This window comes from Ranitomeya variabilis, chromosome 2 (genome assembly GCF_051348905.1).
Source record: "Ranitomeya variabilis isolate aRanVar5 chromosome 2, aRanVar5.hap1, whole genome shotgun sequence".
Taxonomy (NCBI): domain Eukaryota; kingdom Metazoa; phylum Chordata; class Amphibia; order Anura; family Dendrobatidae; genus Ranitomeya; species Ranitomeya variabilis.
Window position 1 is genome coordinate 291,622,679 of NC_135233.1, and position 20,714 is coordinate 291,643,392.

Sequence of the window (20,714 nt, forward strand, 5' to 3'; positions counted from 1 at the left end):
CATGCAAAAATGCATGTGTCTAAAAAACGCAGCGTTTGCACGCGTTTACATGCATTTTTCATCACCTGCGTTTTTTTTTTAAACGCTGCGTTTTTAAACGCAAATGTGAAACCAGCCTAAGAAAAGTGCCACTATGTCTTCATGTTTGTCAAAAGTTACAGCATAGAGGGTGACGTTCTTTGTGATGCAGCAAAGGAATTTCAACATAATTTCACTTTCTGGTTCTACACAGTCTGTAGTTGTGTTTCCTTGACAAATTTCTTTAAGACAGAATGACCTCTGATAAGGGTATGGGAAGTAACAGTGGGAGCCTATCTCATACACCATAAAGGCCACATTTAGAATAGTTAACTGTGCTTTTTTTTAGCTATGTGGAAATTATAATAATGGACAGGTATCTGCAAAGTAGAGGGAGTTGTAAGATAATTTAGTGCTTATTGCAAATGATAAAATACTATGATTGGATTCACTCATGTAACCGCCTTAAGGCTAGGGTTACACAACCAATTTTCTCTCATCTATGAAAATCAGTCCGAATATGCTAGTCGCACACTGATCAGAGTTTGGTCAGAGTGGGATCCCATTTAAAAAAAAAAACCCATAGACATGAATGGCCGAGTGTGATAAGTCAGATACAACTCGTTCATGCTGCAAATGTTTACTTGGCCCGGCTCAGTCCAAGGAAAAATCAGTCATGTGCACAACCCCACAGAATAACATGGCAACGAGGAAGCTGTATATGTTCTTGCAAATTTTAATAACTGTTGATATAAAATGGATATTACAAGGATCCCAAATGGACTGACAATACACATGAAAAATTTCACGCTTTTTCTGGATGAAAATTGGAAGATTTTTTATATACTCGTGTGAACCTAGACTTATATGGCGGCATGCACTATGCAGTCCTGGAGCTTTAGGACCGCCGTGTGCCACTGTATAGGCTCCATGCATACGACTTTACCAAGTTCTATAACTCCAGAAAGCTGCTTAGTGTCTCCTCGCTGCTTTAAGAAATTCATCGCATTTCTATAATTCAGCACTTTGTTTCTCTAATGTAATTAATTATGACAAATTGAGAAGATTTATTTAGTCAATTGATGAATTTGTTGGAATTTAAAAAGTCACTAATTTTGTTGTATTCATGCCAAAAAATGGGAAAATGCAATGATGAATTTGGCCACAAGAGAAACTGTGATAGAGAAAACTGCTTTGTGTTACTTTGATGCTGAATATGAACATGTCTGACTGATTACAGTGAGGTTTTTAATGATACGATATGAAAAGAATACAACATATCCAGAAATCGGTATTGGAAATAGAAGAATCTAATATCACGCACATTTTTTGAGATTTCATTGTGTAAGACTGTAAACAAGTTACAATACAAGATCACAAAAATAATTCAGCTTTAAAAATAGCTGCAGAAAATGTGCTATTTCCCTTACTGCTAAAGCATTGAAAAAGCGTAACAGCGAAATGTGTGTCAGGGCACAGGTGGCTGTATGTGAGGTATCTTCACTCCAATATGGGTAAGCTCAATATTACTTTTATGATTCACAAGTGCTTCTCACTAAATTAGAATATCATCAAAAAGTTAATTTATTTCAGTGTTTCAATACAAAACGTGAAACTCATATATTATACAGGTCCTTCTCAAAAAATTAGCATAGTGTTAAATTTCATTATTTACCATAATGTAATGATTACAATTAAACTTTCATATATTATAGATTCATTATCCACCAACTGAAATTTGTCAGGTCTTTTATTGTTTTAATACTGATGATTTTGGCATACAACTCCTGAAAACCCCAAAAACCTGTCTCAATAAATTAGCATATCAAGAAAAGGTTCTCTAAACGACCTATTACCCTAATCTTCTGAATCAACTAATTAACTCTAAACACATGCAAAAGATACCTGAGGCTTTTAAAAACTCCCTGCCTGGTTCATTACTCAAAACCCCCATCATGGGTAAGACTAGCGACCTGACAGATGTCAAGAAGGCCATCATTGACACCCTCAAGCAAGAGGGTAAGACCCAGAAAGAAATTTCTCAACAAATAGGCTGTTCCCAGAGTGCTGTATCAAGGCACCTCAATGGTAAGTCTGTTGGAAGGAAACAATGTGGCAGAAAACGCTGTACAACGAGAAGAGGTGACCGGACCCTGAAGAAGATTGTGGACTAAGTCTGGTGTGGAAACATCCAGAGCCACCGTGCACAGGCGTGTGCAGGAAATGGGCTACAGGTGCCGCATTCCCCAGGTAAAGCCACTTTTGAACCATAAACAGCGGCAGAAGCGCCTGACCTGGGCTACAGAGAAGCAGCACTGGACTGTTGCTAAGTGGTCCCAAGTACTTTTTTCTGATGAAAGCAAATTTTGCATGTCATTCGGAAATCAAGGTGCCAGAGTCTGGAGGAAGACTGGGGAGAAGGAAATGCCAAAATGCCTGAAGTCCAGTGTCAAGTACCCACAGTCAGTGATGGTGTGGGGTGCCATGTCAGCTGCTGGTGTTGGTCCACTGTGTTTCATCAAGGGCAGGGTCAATGCAGCTAGCTATCAGGAGATTTTGGAGCGCTTCATGCTTCCATCGGCTGAAATGCTTTATGGAAATGAAGATTTCATTTTCCAGCACGACCTGGCACCTGCTCACAGTGCCAAAACCACTGGTAAATGGTTTACAATGGTTTACTGACCATGTTATTACTGTGCTCGATTGGCCTGCCAACTCTCCTGACCTGAACCCCATAGAGAATCTGTGGGATATTGTGAAGAGAAAGTTGAGAGACGCAAGACCCAACACTCTGGATGAGCTTAAGGCCGCTATTGAAGCATCCTGGGCCTCCATAACATCTCAGCAGTGTCACAGGCTGATTGCCTCCATGCCACGCCGCATTGAAGCAGTCATTTCTGCCAAAGGATTCCCGACCAAGTATTGAGTGCATAACTGAACATTATTATTTGATGGTTTTTTTGTTTGTTATTAAAAAACACTTTTATTTGATTGGACGGGTGAAATATGCTAATTTATTGAGACAGGTTTTTTGGGTTTTCAGGAGTTATATGCCAAAATCATCAGTATTAAAACAATAAAAGACCTGACAAATTTCAGTTGGTGGATAATGAATCTATAATATATGAAAGTTTAATTGTAATCATTACATTATGGTAAATAATGAAATTTAACACTATATGCTAATTTTTTGAGAAGGACCTGTATAGAGTCATTACAAACAGAGTGATCTATTTTAAGTGTTGATTTTTGTTGTTGTTGTAAAAGCCAATATAAACCCAAAAGTCATTAGCTCAGTAAATTAGAATACTTATAACACCAGCTTGAAAAATAATTTTAAAATCCAAAATGTTGGCCTACTGAAAAGTATGTTCAGTAAATGCACTCAATACTTGGTTGGGGCTCCTTTTGTATCAATCACTGCATCAATGCGGCATGGAATGGAGGCAATCAGTCTGTGGCACTGCTGAGGTTTTATGGAAGCCCAGGTTGCTTTGATAGCAGCCTTCAGCTCGTCTGCATTGTTGGGTCTGGTGTCTCTCATATTCCTCTGGACAATACCCCATAGATTCTCTATGGGGTTAAGGTCAGGCACATTTGCTGACCAATCAAGCACAGTGATACTATTGTTTTTAAACCAGGTATTGGTACTTTTTACTTTTTGTGTCAACTGGTGCCAAGTCCTGCTGGAGAATTAAATTTCCATCTCCAAAAAGCTTGTCGGCAGAGGGAAGCATGAAGTGCTATAAAATTTCCTGGTAGATGGCTGCGCTGACTTTGGTCTTGAAAAAACACAGTGGACCTACACCAGCAGATGACATGGCTCCCAAAACCATCACTGATTGTGGAAACTTCACACTAGACCCCAAGCAGCTTGGATTGTGACCTCTCCACTCTTCCTCCAGACTCTGAGTCCTTGATTTCCAAATGAAAAGCAAACTTTACTTTCATCTGAAAACAACACCTTGGACCACTGTCCAACAGTCCAGTTCTTTTTCACCTTGGCCCAGGTAAGACGCTTCTGGAGTTGTCTATTGGTCATGAGAGGCTTGACACAAGGAATGCGACGCTTGTAGCCCATGTCCTCTATACATCTGTGTGTGGTGGCTCTTGAAGCAATTACTCCAGCAGAAGTCCACTCCTTGTGAACCTCCCCCAAATTTTTGAATGGCTTTTTCTTAACAATCCTTTCAAGGCTGTGGTTTTCTCGGTTGCTTGTGCACCTTTCTTCTACCACACTTTTTCCTTTCATTCAACTTTCCATTAATATGCTTGGATACAGCACTCTGTGAACAGCCACCTTCTTTAGCAATGACCTTTTGTGGCTTACCCTCCTTGTGGAGTGTGTTAATGACTGCCTTCTGGACATCTATCAAGTCAGCAGTCTTCCCCATGATTGTGGAACCTACTGAAACGGACTAAGGGACCTTTTTAAACAGTTAGGAAGCCTTTGCAGGTTTTTTTGGTAATCTAATTTACTGAGATAATGACTTTTGGCTTTTCATTGGCTGAAAGCCATAATCATCCACATCAACAGAAATAAACATTTGAAATAGATCACTCTGTTTGTAATGACTCTATATAATATATGAGTTTAACTCTTTGTATTGAAGAACTGAAAGAAATTAACTTTTTGCAGATATTCTAATTTAGTGTGAAGCACTTGTATATGGACTGATTAAGCTTTTTATAGTTATAATCTAATATTACATTGCATGATATGCACATGGACAGACTGGTTATTTTACCACATTTTCTTTATATTAGTAACATAGTAACATAGTTATTAAGGTTGAAGGAAGACTTTAAGTACATCTTGTTCAACCCATAACCTAACCTAACATGCCCTGACATGTTGTCTCACTAATTTTTATCATGGTCCATGGTATCATGTTCCACATGCAATTTTTCCTGTGAATCATGGAACTTAATCAGTACCCCCCACTTTGTCTGATATAGACTACTTTGCAACCCTTTACTTTCAGTAACCCCCCACCTTTATCTACTTGATTTCATCCTGTTTTGAATCCTCTTACATGTTCCATTCATGTTTGGTTCATGTTTTTATATTTATTCCTTAATAAATGTACATATTTCTATATACTCTTTGAGTGGTGTTTTTCTGGGTACTCCTTACCCTGACTTTGGTTGTAATCGGTATAGTTGTAGCTGGGGAACCGTAGAATCTAATGTCACACAAATTTTTTGAGATTTCATTGTGTAAGGCTGTAAACAAGTTACAATGGAAGAGCACAAAAATAGGTTCTGAAAATGTGTAAAACTGAATTTATCAAATCTGCCATTGTGTTATATAAATGCGATTTACATGGTCCTAGGTGACTTCTGACATAGGTTTCCAAATATTCTGACTATAAAAAGACTTAGAACTCTTTTCTTGAGATAAGCAGATCAATTCGCAGAGGAGTGAGTTTGAGTCGAATTTCCTGAAATTTGCATTTGATGCGATTTTTACCCTTTTTAAGATTCAATTTGTGGTTCATTAAAAAATACATTTCCCACACTGCTAAAGCATCAGAGAGTGGGCTAATGTCTTTTTAGTGTTGCCATGTGGGCTTCCCCATAATGCCCTGTAGATATCATACTTCTTTCTTATAGAGTGCAAGCTCTTATGGTCATTGGGGTCTACTCTCCCTCTCTTATAGAATGTTAGCTCTTATGGTCAGTGAGGTCCACTTTCCCTCTCCTATAGAGTGTTAGCTCTTATGATCAGCAATATTCTTTCTCTTTCTTTCCTGTAAAGTGTTAGTTCTTATGGTCAGTGAGGTCCACTCTCTCTCTTTCTTCTATACTATAGAGTGTTAGCTTTTCTGGTCAGCGTGGTCTTTTCTCTCCTATAATGTGTAGGCTTGGGATACTCTCCCTTCTATAGAGTGTTAGCTATTATGATCAGAAATTATCTGTCTCTCTCTCTCCTGTAAAGTGTTAGCACATATGGTCAGTGAGGTCCACTCTCTTTCTCCTATAGAGTGTAAGCTCTTATGGTCAGTGTGGTCTTTTCTCTCCTATAAAGTGTAAGATCGGAGTCGTCTCTCTTCTATAGAGTGTAAGCTCCTATGATCAGCAATATTCTGTCTCTTTCTCTTCTGTTAAGTGTTAGCTTTTATGGTCAGCGTGGTCTTTTCTCTCCTATAAAGTGTAAGCTCAAGGTCCTCTCTCATACAGTGTTAGCGCTTATGATCAGCAATGTTCTCTTTCTTTCTTTCTTTCTTTCTTTCTTTCTTTCTTTCTTTCTTTCTTTCTTTCTTTCTCTATTGTTAAGTGTAAGCTCTTATGGTCAGAGAGTTTCTCTTTCTTTTCTCTCTCCCACATGTATTTACAAATCAAATATCTTTCAAGTATTGAAATTTGCACAAATTTATTTGCTGCAAATCAAATTTTGGGGGAAAATTCAGCAGAACCGGAAAATTTGAATTTGAAAAGATCAATTCATCTCTTTTGTTTACTAATAAGGTACCATTTCATATTGATTAAAAAACAAACATTTGGTCTTACCTGAAAAACAGTCACAATTGGGGTCAATCTTGCAGTCACAATCTGTGGGGGCTCCAACTAATGTAGAAATCTCTCCATTTGTGGTGACTTGCTGTATTCTGTTAATCTTCCTTTCATCTGTTTCAGCAATGTAGAGAACTCCATTGTGGGAGACTGCAATGGCGCGTGCCGATTCCAAGGTGGAATGAATTGCTACTTTGCTGACGAGAAAGTAGTCTATCCCAGGAACCTGGCAATGTATAGGTCTACCGGCAATAATTCTCACTTGGTTATTATCAGAGATCTGGAGTACAATGTTATTGTCCAAGACATATAATGAGTTATCCATTGGATTGACTGCGAGATCAGTAGGCCATTCTAGCCGAACCTGCAAGGAATAAGCCGTATAAATCCAATATTTCGTGAGAGATCAACATGAATAACATCAATAAGTAACATAAAATAACAACATCAATAAGTGATGAAATTTGCAGATTGATGGCAATTCATCCCATTGTATGTTCTTTATAAGGACTTTTTAAATTAACAAACTTAAAAAAAGCTTAGAAAACTGCTTATTTGGGAACTGACTTGATTCAATGGCAGCGACTCATTTTATTAGCAAAGGAATTTATAATAAACAATATATAATTATTGCTATGAAAAGGATCCAGCCTGTAAAAATACAAAAAAGTCAATGGGTTTTAAAACCCCTCATTTTTACATGACCTATTTAGCAACTGAGAGGGGTTCTCTCATCAGCAACCTTATCTACCAGTTGGAGCAATTATTTGGTCATTCCATTGAATTTCTGGTGAACCGTAATGCTTCATTTCCCCTGTGGTGGTGCTGTAAGAAAATTAATCAATTGCCTTTAGGTTTACCCCCATATTAAAGCTAATCACTGAAAATGCCTGCAGTGGGATATCGTGGTATCAGTTTAAGGTTACAGGACTTCTCTAAGGGCAGGTGCTGTATTATCAGTCTGAGTGCGATCCAACAAAACATCGGACTGCACTCGGACCAATGATTCTACAATGCGTCCGTGCACATCAGCGTTTGATCAGATTGTCGTTAACATAAAAGTCTCAATTGTCTGGGATGAAAGAATTTAAGCCCTAACAAAAAGTAATTATCCAAAGCAGACAACTGATGTAATATTCATAGTAAGCTAGATAGCTAAAACTGAGTCTCCAGCCAGAAAAACAACAGTGGACCAGTGGACCAAGGTTTCCTAATCACACAATATCAGCAATGTGCCCTGGATCGTGAAATCTCCATAGTTAGTTTGGGTTTGACACAGTAGCAAATTTCCAGTGTCAGCAGGTGTAGTCTGTCCGGGGGGCATGTCTTTTCCCCCAGAACACAAGCGCCTCCCAGCCATCCCTAAGCCCCTCCGTGAACCGGGCACCACCTCCTCTGCAGTCATTAACATTCCCTGTAGTCTGAAATTCTCCATCAATGTTTCCAAGGAAAAAATTAACAATGTTGAACTGTCAGTAAGTGTACAAATTGTCATTGCAACATGTGTCACGTACTGCGGTGCCTTCTTTTCTGATTCATTGGAAAATACAGCAAACCCTTCAATCAGAGCCTATCTTCATTTCTCAGACATTCTTACTTCAACACTGCATGGTAAAATGCTTCATAGCAGCTCTGGATCCCAAGCAATCAACCAGCAATCACTGCCTTCATCACTTTGTGCTAATTTCATAAAGCAGCCTGTGAATCTATCACTCATCCAATCCGTAAGTACACGTCCTTTATCAGTGAGCAGCGCCTGCAGATTCACATTTCCTACACCGCGTACCAGAACTGCGTACATCTCATTTCTGTATGAACATATTCCAGACAATGTCAGCTTAGTCTGCTCCAAACATCCCTTTGACCTCTAAACGGGGCTCTACATTATTAGTCTAAACTTTTGAAAACATGGTGAATTTATTCATACTGCACTAAGAGTTTGCATAGCCCAAAGAAAACAAAGGCACGTGAACAAAGACTACATAGGAAGGACGTTTAACATATGGGGACAGGCCGTGTCCTTCGCGGCTTTACCAAAAGTTCAATTTTATCTTACATAATATGGACCAGATTTACAAAGGAGCCTAGTTGTATTGGGAAATATGAATTGAGCTTTCCAAAATGTGCTCCTATCAATCTCTATTAAATAGTTATACTTTGAAATGCAATTCTCGTTGTTTGTTATATCTGCAGCAGATATAGTACGGTTCTGTAGATCTGCATCACATTTCCTCTTTGCATCATAGAAAGTTGTCTCATAAGGTTCGGTGAGTGAGAAGTCATCTACATTTCCATTATTAAAGTGGTTACCCAGCCTTGGAAAACAAATCTGCGTCACTCTACGTGACTGCAGACTTGTGAATCCTCAGAGGCGCACTCTGCGCTCTGAGGATCCTCCGGTACCGGAAGAATGCGATTTGCAAACTTCAGACCACATTCCGACTAAACATATCTGGCCTCGCTCAATACACTTGCAATGATGAAAGCCATGTATGTCTAGTCAGCTTGTGACCCCATGAATGCAGACACATACAGTACTTGCAGTCATGCACCCGCTCTCCCTTCGCCGGCACCACACTGCTGTGAAGATTCGCAAGTCTGCAGTCATATAGAGTGATTGCAGACCTGTACCCTAAAGCCAGACAACCACTTTAATCTAGGGGAACTATTTTTCATCAAGTACATTTTTGCATATAGATGTACAAAAATGGTTGGCACATGGACATTAAAAAAAAACGGACACACAGATGGCAAACAAATAGCAATATGGATGAAAATCATCAGAGTTTTCTGGATCAAATATGGATGACTTTTCATATACTCATATGACCCTAGCCTAATGGACAGAAACATACTAGTGATTTGGGGTGCAATGGTTTTGTCAAAAAGAATAAAGTCCATGAAGCTGTTTTGTTCGAAAAAAAATTGGGGAAAAAAAAATCACAAAAAACATTGCAGCGTAGACACTGAAAATCTGTAGTCTACTATTTGGGGATTTATACCTCTCAGTAGCTTGACCTTAACCTGGTTGGTATAGTTCTATGTACTGTATGTAGAATTTCTCATTAGGCAAAGAACAGGCTCATGTATACAATTGTACTATGACTCTGCACAACTTCCAAATGCTCCCGTAATATGGCACTGGTAGACCTACTGTATATATTGTAACATTGTATGCTTCAGATTTCATGCCGAGGCATAGAGAGATTTTCTCTTTTGGACTCTGTTTGATACTGCCAGGGAATAAATATGTCATGCTCCATCAAATACTGTGTTACAAAACTTTTTTCCCTGTTAGCATCACTTGGAAGGGGAGAATGTCTCCATAATATGGTACCGTATGGAGGCACCATATGGAGGATTGCAGAGTCCCTACATAGTCGCAATGTATAGGTTTTTGCCATGTGCAGAACCCCTAAAAGTGAGATGTACACAACACGACAAGGCAGTGTATTTTAGGATAAACTGTGAAAATAATTGTGCTACGAACGGACGGTGTGACTGTTTCTTCTAGCAGGCACTCTCATGCTTGCTTCTTAAACTGTGATAAAATGCTAGATTGTGTGGACACTATGTACACTCTAAAGGGGTCAACTATTGAGTGATTTTTTTAAATGTATTTTTTTATATACCTTAATGATCCCCTGCTACCGCCTTGATCTAACATTGCCTGGTCCCCTGGTTGTAGTAATGATCAAACAAAGGTCCGGGTAGCATCAGCATGGGTGTGGTGGGGGATTGGTGAGGTTAGTAGGGACCCTTCTTTTAAAACCCAAATAAACAACCCCTTAAATGGTGGCATGTTGATAGTGTAATACATTTATTTGGTAACATACTGAATGCTCAGCAAGAACTTATTTTACCCCAAATTCTTAACCTAATAAATCATGGCACTGTTTGCCTATTATCGTGTCCTACTGTGGTGTGTGTCGACTCCAGGGATGTTTTTTAGGTCATGGCTTACTCTTATCTATGAAGTTATATCTTATGCAGGTAAACATGTATTTAAGGGCAAAAGTGCTTTGATTTTTCATGATTGCGCTATAGTCCTTTATATTTTTCCAGTAAAAGGGAAAACACATTAGAAAATGGTTTTCTCTAAAAGTAAATCTCAGGAGTTTTCATCTAATTGAATGTCTGCAAACAAAGGGTGGCAGACAGGATGCTTTCATGGACGAGGTTGGCTGCTCATGATATTTTGAATCATGGATAAGCAGATCTTCCTTCATGCTGTGTGTTTGCCCTTTTGGCATGCACTTCTATGTGGGCGCTGGGAATAACTCCGAATATACACTTTTGTCTCATGTCAGGCATAAAATATTCAAGGCAGAGGCAGGCGGCTCTAAATGGATGAGCTCAGCTGAATCACTCGCTCTAACTGCTATAGATCATTTTTAATTAATTGTGACTAAGGTTCTATTGAACAGGAGTATATTAACAGCTGCCCGACAATAAACTGAAGAAACAAATGCACTTCCTACTTCGCTTACAACAATGGTAAAAGTGAGAGGCCTTATTAATTACCAGATTCCCTAATTACTATTCTGTATATCAGGCTACAGTCAAAGAAGACTCCTCTGTAGGCTGGGGTTAGATTGCATGTACAAGTCACTGTGTATTGACTGATCAGTAACCTATTTAATAAGACAATCCCTTCACGACATCCACAGTACATGAAAGCTGCTGTGGGAGGTGCGTTCCTGCAAATCGTTGTACATGTGCGGTAGGACGATCATGTCATCTTACTCATAGAAGCGGTCAATCATCAGCAGATGTCAGCTATATATTATAGCCAACCACCCTGCAGAAACACCCACAATCGGTGCTAGCGCCGATCGCTGGTTTAACCCCTCCGCTGTTGTTGTCAATAGTGACAGCAACATCTAGCAGAATAGCAGAGGAAGGGAGCTCCCTCTCTGCTCCAATAGGCACAATGCGATGGCAATGGTCTACATGGTTACCTTGGGCCAAAACATGGCCACTGGGTCACTCAGGTATGATGGCTCCTGTGGAAGATTCTGTATAATAAGGCAGATGGGGCCACTGGACGCCATATGGCCAAAGGTTTGGCAGTGTCAGTTTTTTAAGCCTGCATGAAAACGTGGTCGGCCACAGTTTTGAGCACCTCTGAATAGAAGGACAGCGCTGAACAGAGGCCAGATGGATTTCAGAGTAACTCTGCTGCCTCAATATAGTGAATGGATCCATCGGAGGTTTCATCTGTCACGTCACTCAGAGATTTTGAAGGAAACCCTGATGTAAGTGCTCAGCATAGAGTGCAGGATAAATGTGATCAAAAAATGTTATGTAAAATGTTCCCATTAAAAGCTTCAACTCAATCCACAAAAAAGCAAATCCCCACTCAGGTTCGTTACCTGTTATCAAAAACATGGGGGCTTCCATGTTACTGGTAGCAAAAAGGTTCTGGAAAAGCAAAATGGCTCCCTCCAAAAGAAATCCTGCAAATTCTGCACTCCTAAATCCAAATGTCCCCCTCCTTTCTGAGCCTCAGTGTGCCTAAACTACATTTAGCGTTCACATGTTTTGTCAGCATGGAGAAGACGTCCACTTTTTAATACTTTATATAACCAGATGAATCCCACATAGGGAAGAAATGCGTTGAGAGGTGGCCATGACAGAAGGACACCATGACGTTGTTTCTGTTATCGGATGGCAGTCAGGCACTTCTTATACCGCCATCTCTGTGGAACTATAAGGACCGGTGTCAGATGCCTGTAAGGGTATTAACTGCATTTGGATGAGACAGTTCTTTTTTTCTCTCATTTGAATATGGAGATGTGGCACATGTCATGCTTTACTATATTATTCAGGAGATATTAACTTTGGTCTGTATATACCCAGCTTATTTAATGCATTAGAGAAGGGGTGGGGAACCTCAGGCCCCAGGGCCATTTACGGTCCTCGATGACCTTTTATCAGGCCCCCGGGAAGATTCTCAGGGACCGCATTCTTGGGCAGGGAGCTGCATTTTGATTGCTACCAGCTCATTAATTTCTTCTTGCTTTGTTAGCACACACACACACACACACACACACGCAGTGTTCACTACTGAACACTGAAGGGCATGCAATGAAAGATTACGTCCTGACACGAGTGCCAGAGTCAGGATGTACTTTGTGGGCGGAGTTTGTATGGCCTCCGAAGGATGGTATAAATATCCAAATGGCCCTTGGCAGAAAAAAAGATTCCCCACCCCTGCATTAGAAGTATTGATGAAATTATTTCGGTGTAACTTATATCCAATTACTTCTTTTTGCAACATTTACACCAACCGACCTGTGAGAACAGTCAAGGTCAGCTTGGTTTTTGTCTTGTATCTTTTAAATGTTGTTAGTATTCCTTAATAGTACGTCCAAGGTCAGATACTGCGCTTTGATGCAGGGCTCCGGCGGTGAGCCCGCATCAAAGCCGGGACATGTCAGCTGTTTTGAACAGCTGACATGTGCCTGCAATAGCGGCAGGTGAAATCGCGATTCACCTGCTGCTATTAACTAATTAAATGCCGCTATCAAACGCTGACTGCGGCATTTAACCGGCGCTTCCGGCCGGGCGGCCGGAAATGAGCGCATCGCTGACCCCGTCACATGATCAGGGGTCAGCAATGCTTCTGCAGAGTAACCATAGAGGTCCTTGAGACCTCTATGGTTACTGATGCCAGTTTGCTGTGAGCGCCACCATATGGTCGGCGCTCATAGCACACCTGCATTTCTGCTGCATAACAGCGATCTGATGATCGCTGCTATGTAGCAGAGGCGATTGAGTTGTGCCAGCTTCTAGCCTGCCATGGAGGCTATTGAAGCATGGCAAAAGTAAAAAAAAAAGTTAAAAAAAAATGTGAAAAAAATAAAAAAAATATAAAAGTTTAAATCACCCCCCTTTTGCCCCATTTAAAATAAATCAATAAAAAAATCAAACCTACACATATTTGGTATCACCATGTTCAGAATCGCCTGATCTATCAATAAAAAAAGCATTAACCTGATCGCTAAACAGCGTAGCGAGAAAAAAAATCGAAACGCCAGAATTAAGTTTTTTTGGTCGCCGCGACACTGCATTAAAATGCAATAACAGGCGATCAAAAGAACGTATCTGCACCAAAATGGTATCATTAAAAACGCCAGCTCGGCCCGCAAAAAGTAAGCCCTAAACCGACCCCAGATCATGAAAAATGGAGACGCTATGGGTATCGGAAAATGGCGCAATTTTTTTTGTTAGCAAAGTTTGGAATTTTTTTTCACCACTTAGATAAAAAATAACCTAGTCATGTTAGGTGTCTATGAACTCGTAATGACCTGGAGAATCATAATGGCAGTTTTAGCATTTAGTGAACCTAGCAAAAAAGCCAAACAAAAAACAAGTGTGGGATTGCACTTTTTTTCAATTTCACCGCACTAGGAATTTTTTCACGTTTTCTAGTACACGACATGCTAAAACCAATGATGTAGTTCAAAAGTACAACTTGTTTCGCAAAAAATAAGCCCTCACATGGCCATATTGATGGAAAAATAAAAAAGTTATGGCTCTGGGAAGGAGGAAAGCGAAAAACGAACATGGAAAAACGGAAAATCCCAAGGTCATGAAGGGGTTATATTTTAACCCCTTAATCCCATATGACGTACTATCCCGTCAAGGTGACCTGGGACTTAATTCCCGGTGACGGGATAGTACGTCATACGCGATCGGCCGCGCTCACGGGGGGAGCGCGGCCGATCGCGGCCGGGTGTCAGCTGCCTATCGCAGCTGACATCCGGCACTATGTGCCAGGAGCGGTCATGGACTGCCCCCGGCACATTAACCCCCGGCACACCGCGATCAAACATGATCGCAGTGTACCGGCGGTATAGGGAAGCATCGCGCAGGGAGGGGGCTCCCTGCGGGCTTCCCTGAGACCCCCGGAGCAACGCGATGTGATCGCGTTGCTGCGAGGGTCTCCTACCTCCTTCCTGGCTGCAGGTCCCGGATCCAAGATGGCCGCGGCATCCGGGTCCTGCAGGGAAGGAGGTGGCTTACCGAGTGTCTGCTCAGAGCAGACGCTGGTAAGCCTGCAGCCCTGTCAGTGAGATCGGTGATCTGACAGAGTGCTGTGCACACTATCAGATCATCGATCTGTCATGTCCCCCCCTGGGACAAAGTAAAAGAGTAAAAAAAAAATTTTTCCACATGTGTAAAAAAAAAAGAAAAAAATTCCTAAATAAATAATAAAAAAAAAAATATATTATTCCCATAAATACATTTCTTTATCTAAATAAAAAAAACAAAACAATAAAAGTACACATATTTAGTATCGCCGCGTCCGTAACGACCCAACCTATAAAACTGCCCCACTAGTTAACCCCTTCAGTAAACACCGTAAGAAAAAAAAAAAAAAACGAGGCAAAAAACAACGCTTTATTATCATACTGCCGAACAAAAAGTGGAATAACACGCGATCAAAAAGACTGATATAAATATCCATGGTACCGCTGAAAACGTCATCTTGTCCCGCAAAAAACAAGCCGCCATATGGCATCATCAGCAAAAAAATAAAAAAGTTATAGTCCTGAGAATAAAGCGATACTAAAATAATTATTTTTTCTATAAAATAGTTTTTATCGTATAAAAGCGCCAAAACATAAAAAAATTATATAAATGAGATATCGCTGTAATCGTACTGACCCATCGAATAAAACTGCTTTATCAATTTTACCAAACGCGGAACGGTATAAACGCCTTTCCCAAAAGAAATTCATGAATAGCAGGTTTTTGGTCATTCTGCCTCACAAAAATCGGAATAAAAAGCGATCAAAAATGGTCACATGTCCGAAAATGTTACCAATAAAAACGTCAACTCGTCCCGCAAAAAACAAGACCTCACATGACTCTGTGAAGCAAAATGTGGAAAAATTATAGGTCTCAAAATGTGGAGACGCAAAAACTTTTTTGCTATAAAAAGCGTCGCTGGTTTCACACTTGCGTTTCTGTCTGAAGCGTTTTTTGCACAAAAAAACGCATGCGTTTTTTCCCTATATTTAACATTGAAAACGCATGCGTTTTTTTGTATGCGTTTGGTCGCGTTTTCAAACGCATGCGTTTTTTTTCTGCATGCGTTCATTTTCAGAAATACAACCTGCAGTATTTTCTTGCGTTTTTAAGCACATGCGTTTGTTTGCGTTAAAAACGCATGCGTTTTTATCGAAAAAAAACAGAAAACACACTGAAAAGCCACCCACCACCATCAAGGTGATAAAGGGATCCAAACCCTAACCCTAACTCTACCCCTAACCTCACCCCTAACCGTTTAATGAACATTTTCTGACAGTCATAGTGCCACGTATTTCAGTGCCACGTATTTCAGTGCCACGTATTTCAGTGCCACGTATCACGTATTTCAGTGCCACGTGTTTCAGTGCCACGTATTTAAGTGCCACGTATCACGTATTTCAGTGCCACGTATCACGTATTTCAGTGCCACATATTTTAGTACCACGTATTTCAGTTGCACGTATTTCAGTTGCACGTATTTCAGTGCCATGTATTTCAGTGCCACGTATTTCAGTGCCACGTATTTCAGTGCCACGTATTTCAGTGCCACGTATCACGTATTTCAGTGCCACGTATTTAAGTGCCACGTATCACGTATTTCAGTGCCACGTATTTAAGTGCCACGTATTTCAGTGCCACGTATTTCAGTGCCACGTATTTCAGTGCCATGTATCACGTATTTCAGTGCCACGTATTTAAGTGCCACGTATCACGTATTTAAGTGCCACGTATTTAAGTGCCACGTATTTAAGTGCCACGTATTTCAGTACCACGTATTTCAGTGCCACGTATTTCAGTGCCACGTGTTTCAGTGCCACGTATTTAAGTGCCATGTATCACGTATTTCAGTGCCACGTATTTCAGTGCCACGTATTTCAGTCACGTTTAGGGTTAGGGGTAGGGGTAGGGTTAGGGCTAGGGTTGGAGGTAAAGTTAGGGTTGGGGCTAAAGTTAGGGTTGGGGCTAAAGTTAGGGTTAGGGTTTGGATTACATTTACGGTTTGGATTAGGGTTGGGATTAGAATTATGGGTTAGGTGTCAGGGCTAGGGGTGTGGTTAGGGTTACCGTTGGGATTAGGGTTAGGGGTGTGTTTGGGTTAGGGTTTCAGGTAGAATTGGGGAGTTTCCACTGTCCAGGCACATCAGGGGCTCTCCAAGCACGACATGGCGTCCAATCTCAATTCCAGCCAATTCTGCGTTGAAAAAGTAAAACAGTGCTCCTTCCCTTCCGAGCTCTCCCGTGCGCCCAAAAAGGGGTTTACCCCAACATATGTGTTATCAGCGTACTCGGGACAAATTGAACAACAACTTCTGGGGTCCAAGTTCTCTTGTTATCCTTAGGAAAATAAAAATTTGGGGGGCTAAAAATCATTTTTGTTGGAAAAAAAAGATGTTTTATTTTCACGGCTCTGCGTTATAAACTGTAGTGAAACACTTGGGGGTTCAAAGTTCTCACAACACATCTAGATAAGTTCCTTGGGAGGTCTAGTTTCCAATATGCGGTCACTCGTGGGGGGTTTGTACTGTTTGGGTACATCAGGGGCTCTGCAAATGCAACGTGATGCCTGCAGACCAATCCATTTAAGGCTGCATTCCAAATGGCGCTCCTTCCCTTCCGAGCTCTGTCATGCACCCAAACAGTGGTTCCCCCCCACATATGGGGTATCAGCGTACTCAGGACAAATTGGACAACAACTTTTGGGGTCTAATTTATCCTGTTACCCTTGTGAAAATACAAAACTGGGGGCTAAAAAATCATTTTTGTGAAAAAAAAAAAGGAATTTTTATTTTCACGGCTTTGCGCTATAAACTTTAGTGAAACACTTGGGGGTTCAAAGTTCTCAAAACACATCTAGATAAGTTCCTTGGGAGGTCTAGTTTCCAATATGGGGTCACCTGTGGGGGGTTTGTACTGTTTGGGTACATCAGGGGCTCTGCAAATGCAACGTGACGGCTGCTGACCAATCCATTTAAGTCTGCATTCCAAATGGCACTCCTTCCCTTCCGAGCTCTGTCATGCGCCCAAACAGTGGTTCCCCCCCACATATGGGGTATCAGCGTACTCAGGACAAATTGGAAAACAAATTTTGGGGTCCAATTTATTCTGTTACCCTTGTAAAAATACAAAGCTGGGGGCTAAAAAATCATTTTTGAGAAAAAAAAAAATTATTTTCACGGCTCTGCGTTATAATCTGTAGTGAAACACTTGGGGGTTCAAAGCTCTCAAAACACATCTAGATAAGTTCCTTAGGGGGTCTACTTTCCAAAATGGTGTCACTTGTGGGGGGTTTCAATGTTTAGGCACATCAGGGGCTCTCCAAACGCAACATGGCGTCCCATCTCAATTCCAGTCAATTTTGCATTGAAAAGTCAAATGGCGCTCCTTCCCTTCCAAGCTCTGCCATGTGCCCAAACAATGGTTTACACCCACATATGGGGTATCAGCGTACTCAGGACAAATTGCACAACATTTTTTGGGGTCCAATTTCTTCTCTTACCCTTGGGAAAATAAAAAATTGGGGGCGAAAAGATCATTTTTGTGAAAAAATATGATTTTTTATTTTTACGGCTCTGCATTATAAACTTCTGTGAAGCACTTGGTGGGTCAAAGTGCTCACCACACATCTAGATAAGTTACTTAGGGGGTCTACTTTCCAAAATGGTGTCACTTGTAAGGAGTTTCAATGTTTAGGCACATCAGGGGCTCTCCAAACGCAACATGGCGTCCCATCTCAATTCTAGTCAATTTTGCATTGAAAAGTCAAATGGCGCTCCTTCCCTTCCAAGCTCTGCCATGCGCCCAAACAATGGTTTACACCCACATATGGGGTATCAGCGTACTCAGGACAAATTGTACAACAACTCTGGGGGTCGATTTTCTCCTGTTACCCTTGGTAAAATAAAACAAATTGGAGCTGAAATAAATTTTGTGTGAAAAAAAGTTAAATGTTCATTTTTATTTAAACATTCCAAAAATTCCTGTGAAACATCTGAAGGGTTAATAAACTTCTTGAATGTGGTTTTGAGCACCTTGAGGGGTGAAGTTTTAAGAATGGTGTCACACTTGAGTATTTTCTATCATATAGACCCCTCAAAATGACTTCAAATGAGATGTGGTCCCTAAAAAAAAATGGTGTTGTAAAAATGAGAAATTGCTGGTCAACTTTTAACCCTTATAACTCCGTCACAAAAAAAAATTTTGGTTCCAAAATTGTACTGATGTAAAGTAGACATGTGGGAAATGTTACTTATTAAGTATTTTGCGTGACATATGTCTGTGATTTAAGGGCATAAAAGTTCAAAGTTGGAAAATTGCAAAATTTTAAAAATTTTCGCCAAATTTCCATTTTTTTCACAAATAAACGCAAGTTATATCGAATAAATTTTACCACTAACATGAAGTACAATATGTCACGAAAAAACAATGTCAGAATCGCCAAGATCCGTCAAAGCGTTCCAGAGTTATAGCCTCATAAAGGGACAGTGGTCAGAATTGTAAAAATTGGCCCGGTCATTAACGTGCAAACCACCCTCGGGGCTTAAGGGGTTAATACTAAAATAAATGCTAAATTTGAATTCCCATTTTTTGCTCTATTTATTCGTTAAAGCATTCCAGGTTCATTACTTTATAAAGTGGCACTGGTCAGAATTGGAAAATTTGGCCTGGTCAGGAAGGAGAAAAGCAGACTTCAGGGCAAAGGGGTTAAAATATTATTCTCATCTTCATAGATCGGTGTTATTAGATAGTGTTTGTTAAAACAAGCACTTTTGCAATTAACTGTATATTAAAATTTTTACCTCTGCCCATTCTGGGATTTTTAGTCTGGTGTGTGCTCGTACCAGTGACTGACAGCTCTCTGTATGTACATTTATACAAAGAAAGCTGTCAGTCACTGATAGGATCACACACACTGGACTGAAAATCCAAGAAAGACCAGAGGAGTATTACAAAGGAAATTTTATCACTATTGAAAAAGAAACCTAGGTGTTTTTTTTACCCATGCCATGCTGCCAGTTTTTATTGGAGACACCCAACTGCCATTTGTTACTCACCTGTCCGCCCAGATCAAAGAAGATCGGAATAACTGTTACCTGATCCTGTGAATAATCATCCTGACTTGATTGCAGCAACTTATCACTGGATCTTGGCTTTTAGAGAAATAGATGCTGCTTTCATCAGTACCACATCAAGACATCACAGGTGTGATCCTTTGAGATTAGCTGTGGATTGTCGGGACTGCCCAGGCATATTGCGGACTGACAAGACTTTCACATGCACATATCCTTTTGAGGTTTGCTGCAGATTGTCGAGTCTGTCAGGACATATTATTGTGATTCTCAATGAAAAACTTCCATATCTATATTATTGTGGCAGTGCAGATATCTCACTTTACCAATCTGGCTCTGTGTTATTTTCAGTGGATTCATCATTATAAAAACAGCATCAAGCCCTGAATGGAACACACTGAGTGTGGATTACATTGGCAGTGTGTAATTTACAGTATATTTACTAGTCGTGTCTCCCACTGGCATTTATAAAGTGAATATTTTATGTGTTTATTATTTTATATTACTTTGTTGTAATATTAATAATATCTTCCACTAGGGCCCTGATGTATTTTTTTCAATATTAGTATCATTTGTGATTATGTTTATGATTATTGTATGGCTGTGTTTATTAAAATGATTTTTAGGTGCATTTACATGAGTCAGTTACTTTTGATTTATATATACTAATACTATTTTACTCTGTTGGAAGTCAGTGTTTTACTAGTGCACCGTAATCCAGTAGTCAGTATTGCTATTTTTGTACCGCTCCCCCTTCTATATCAGGTGTAAATGAATAAAACACAGGTTATACTAAATCTTTTCACACAAAACATTAAACGGGTTCCTTTAAAACATTTTCCTACATTTGGTGAATGCTTTAATAAAAAAAAACCTGCCAGGGGAAAAAATTGCACCAACCATACATGAAAAAAATCCCACCATGACATTTTTTAAATTCTCATTAGGGATGAGATAAAGTGCTCGGTGATACTCGAATATCACTCGAGAATCTGGGTGCTCGGCACTCGGCGAGCATTAGCCAATGATTGAATTTGAAACTCGAATTATCGATCCGCTTATTTGGCACCT

General features: G+C 40.2%; 1 protein-coding gene across 5 annotated transcripts in view; it reads right to left on the reverse strand.

The window, feature by feature from the left end:
• Positions 1–20,714, reverse strand: part of TENM1 (teneurin transmembrane protein 1) — a 1,288,567-nt gene that overhangs the window by 48,702 nt on the left and 1,219,151 nt on the right. For all 5 annotated transcript variants that reach the window (XM_077285119.1, XM_077285117.1, XM_077285116.1 and 2 more), the window contains one exon: positions 6,532–6,898. In XM_077285119.1, coding sequence (XP_077141234.1) covers positions 6,532–6,898 — 367 coding nt within the window. The remainder of the gene's footprint in view (positions 1–6,531; positions 6,899–20,714) is intronic.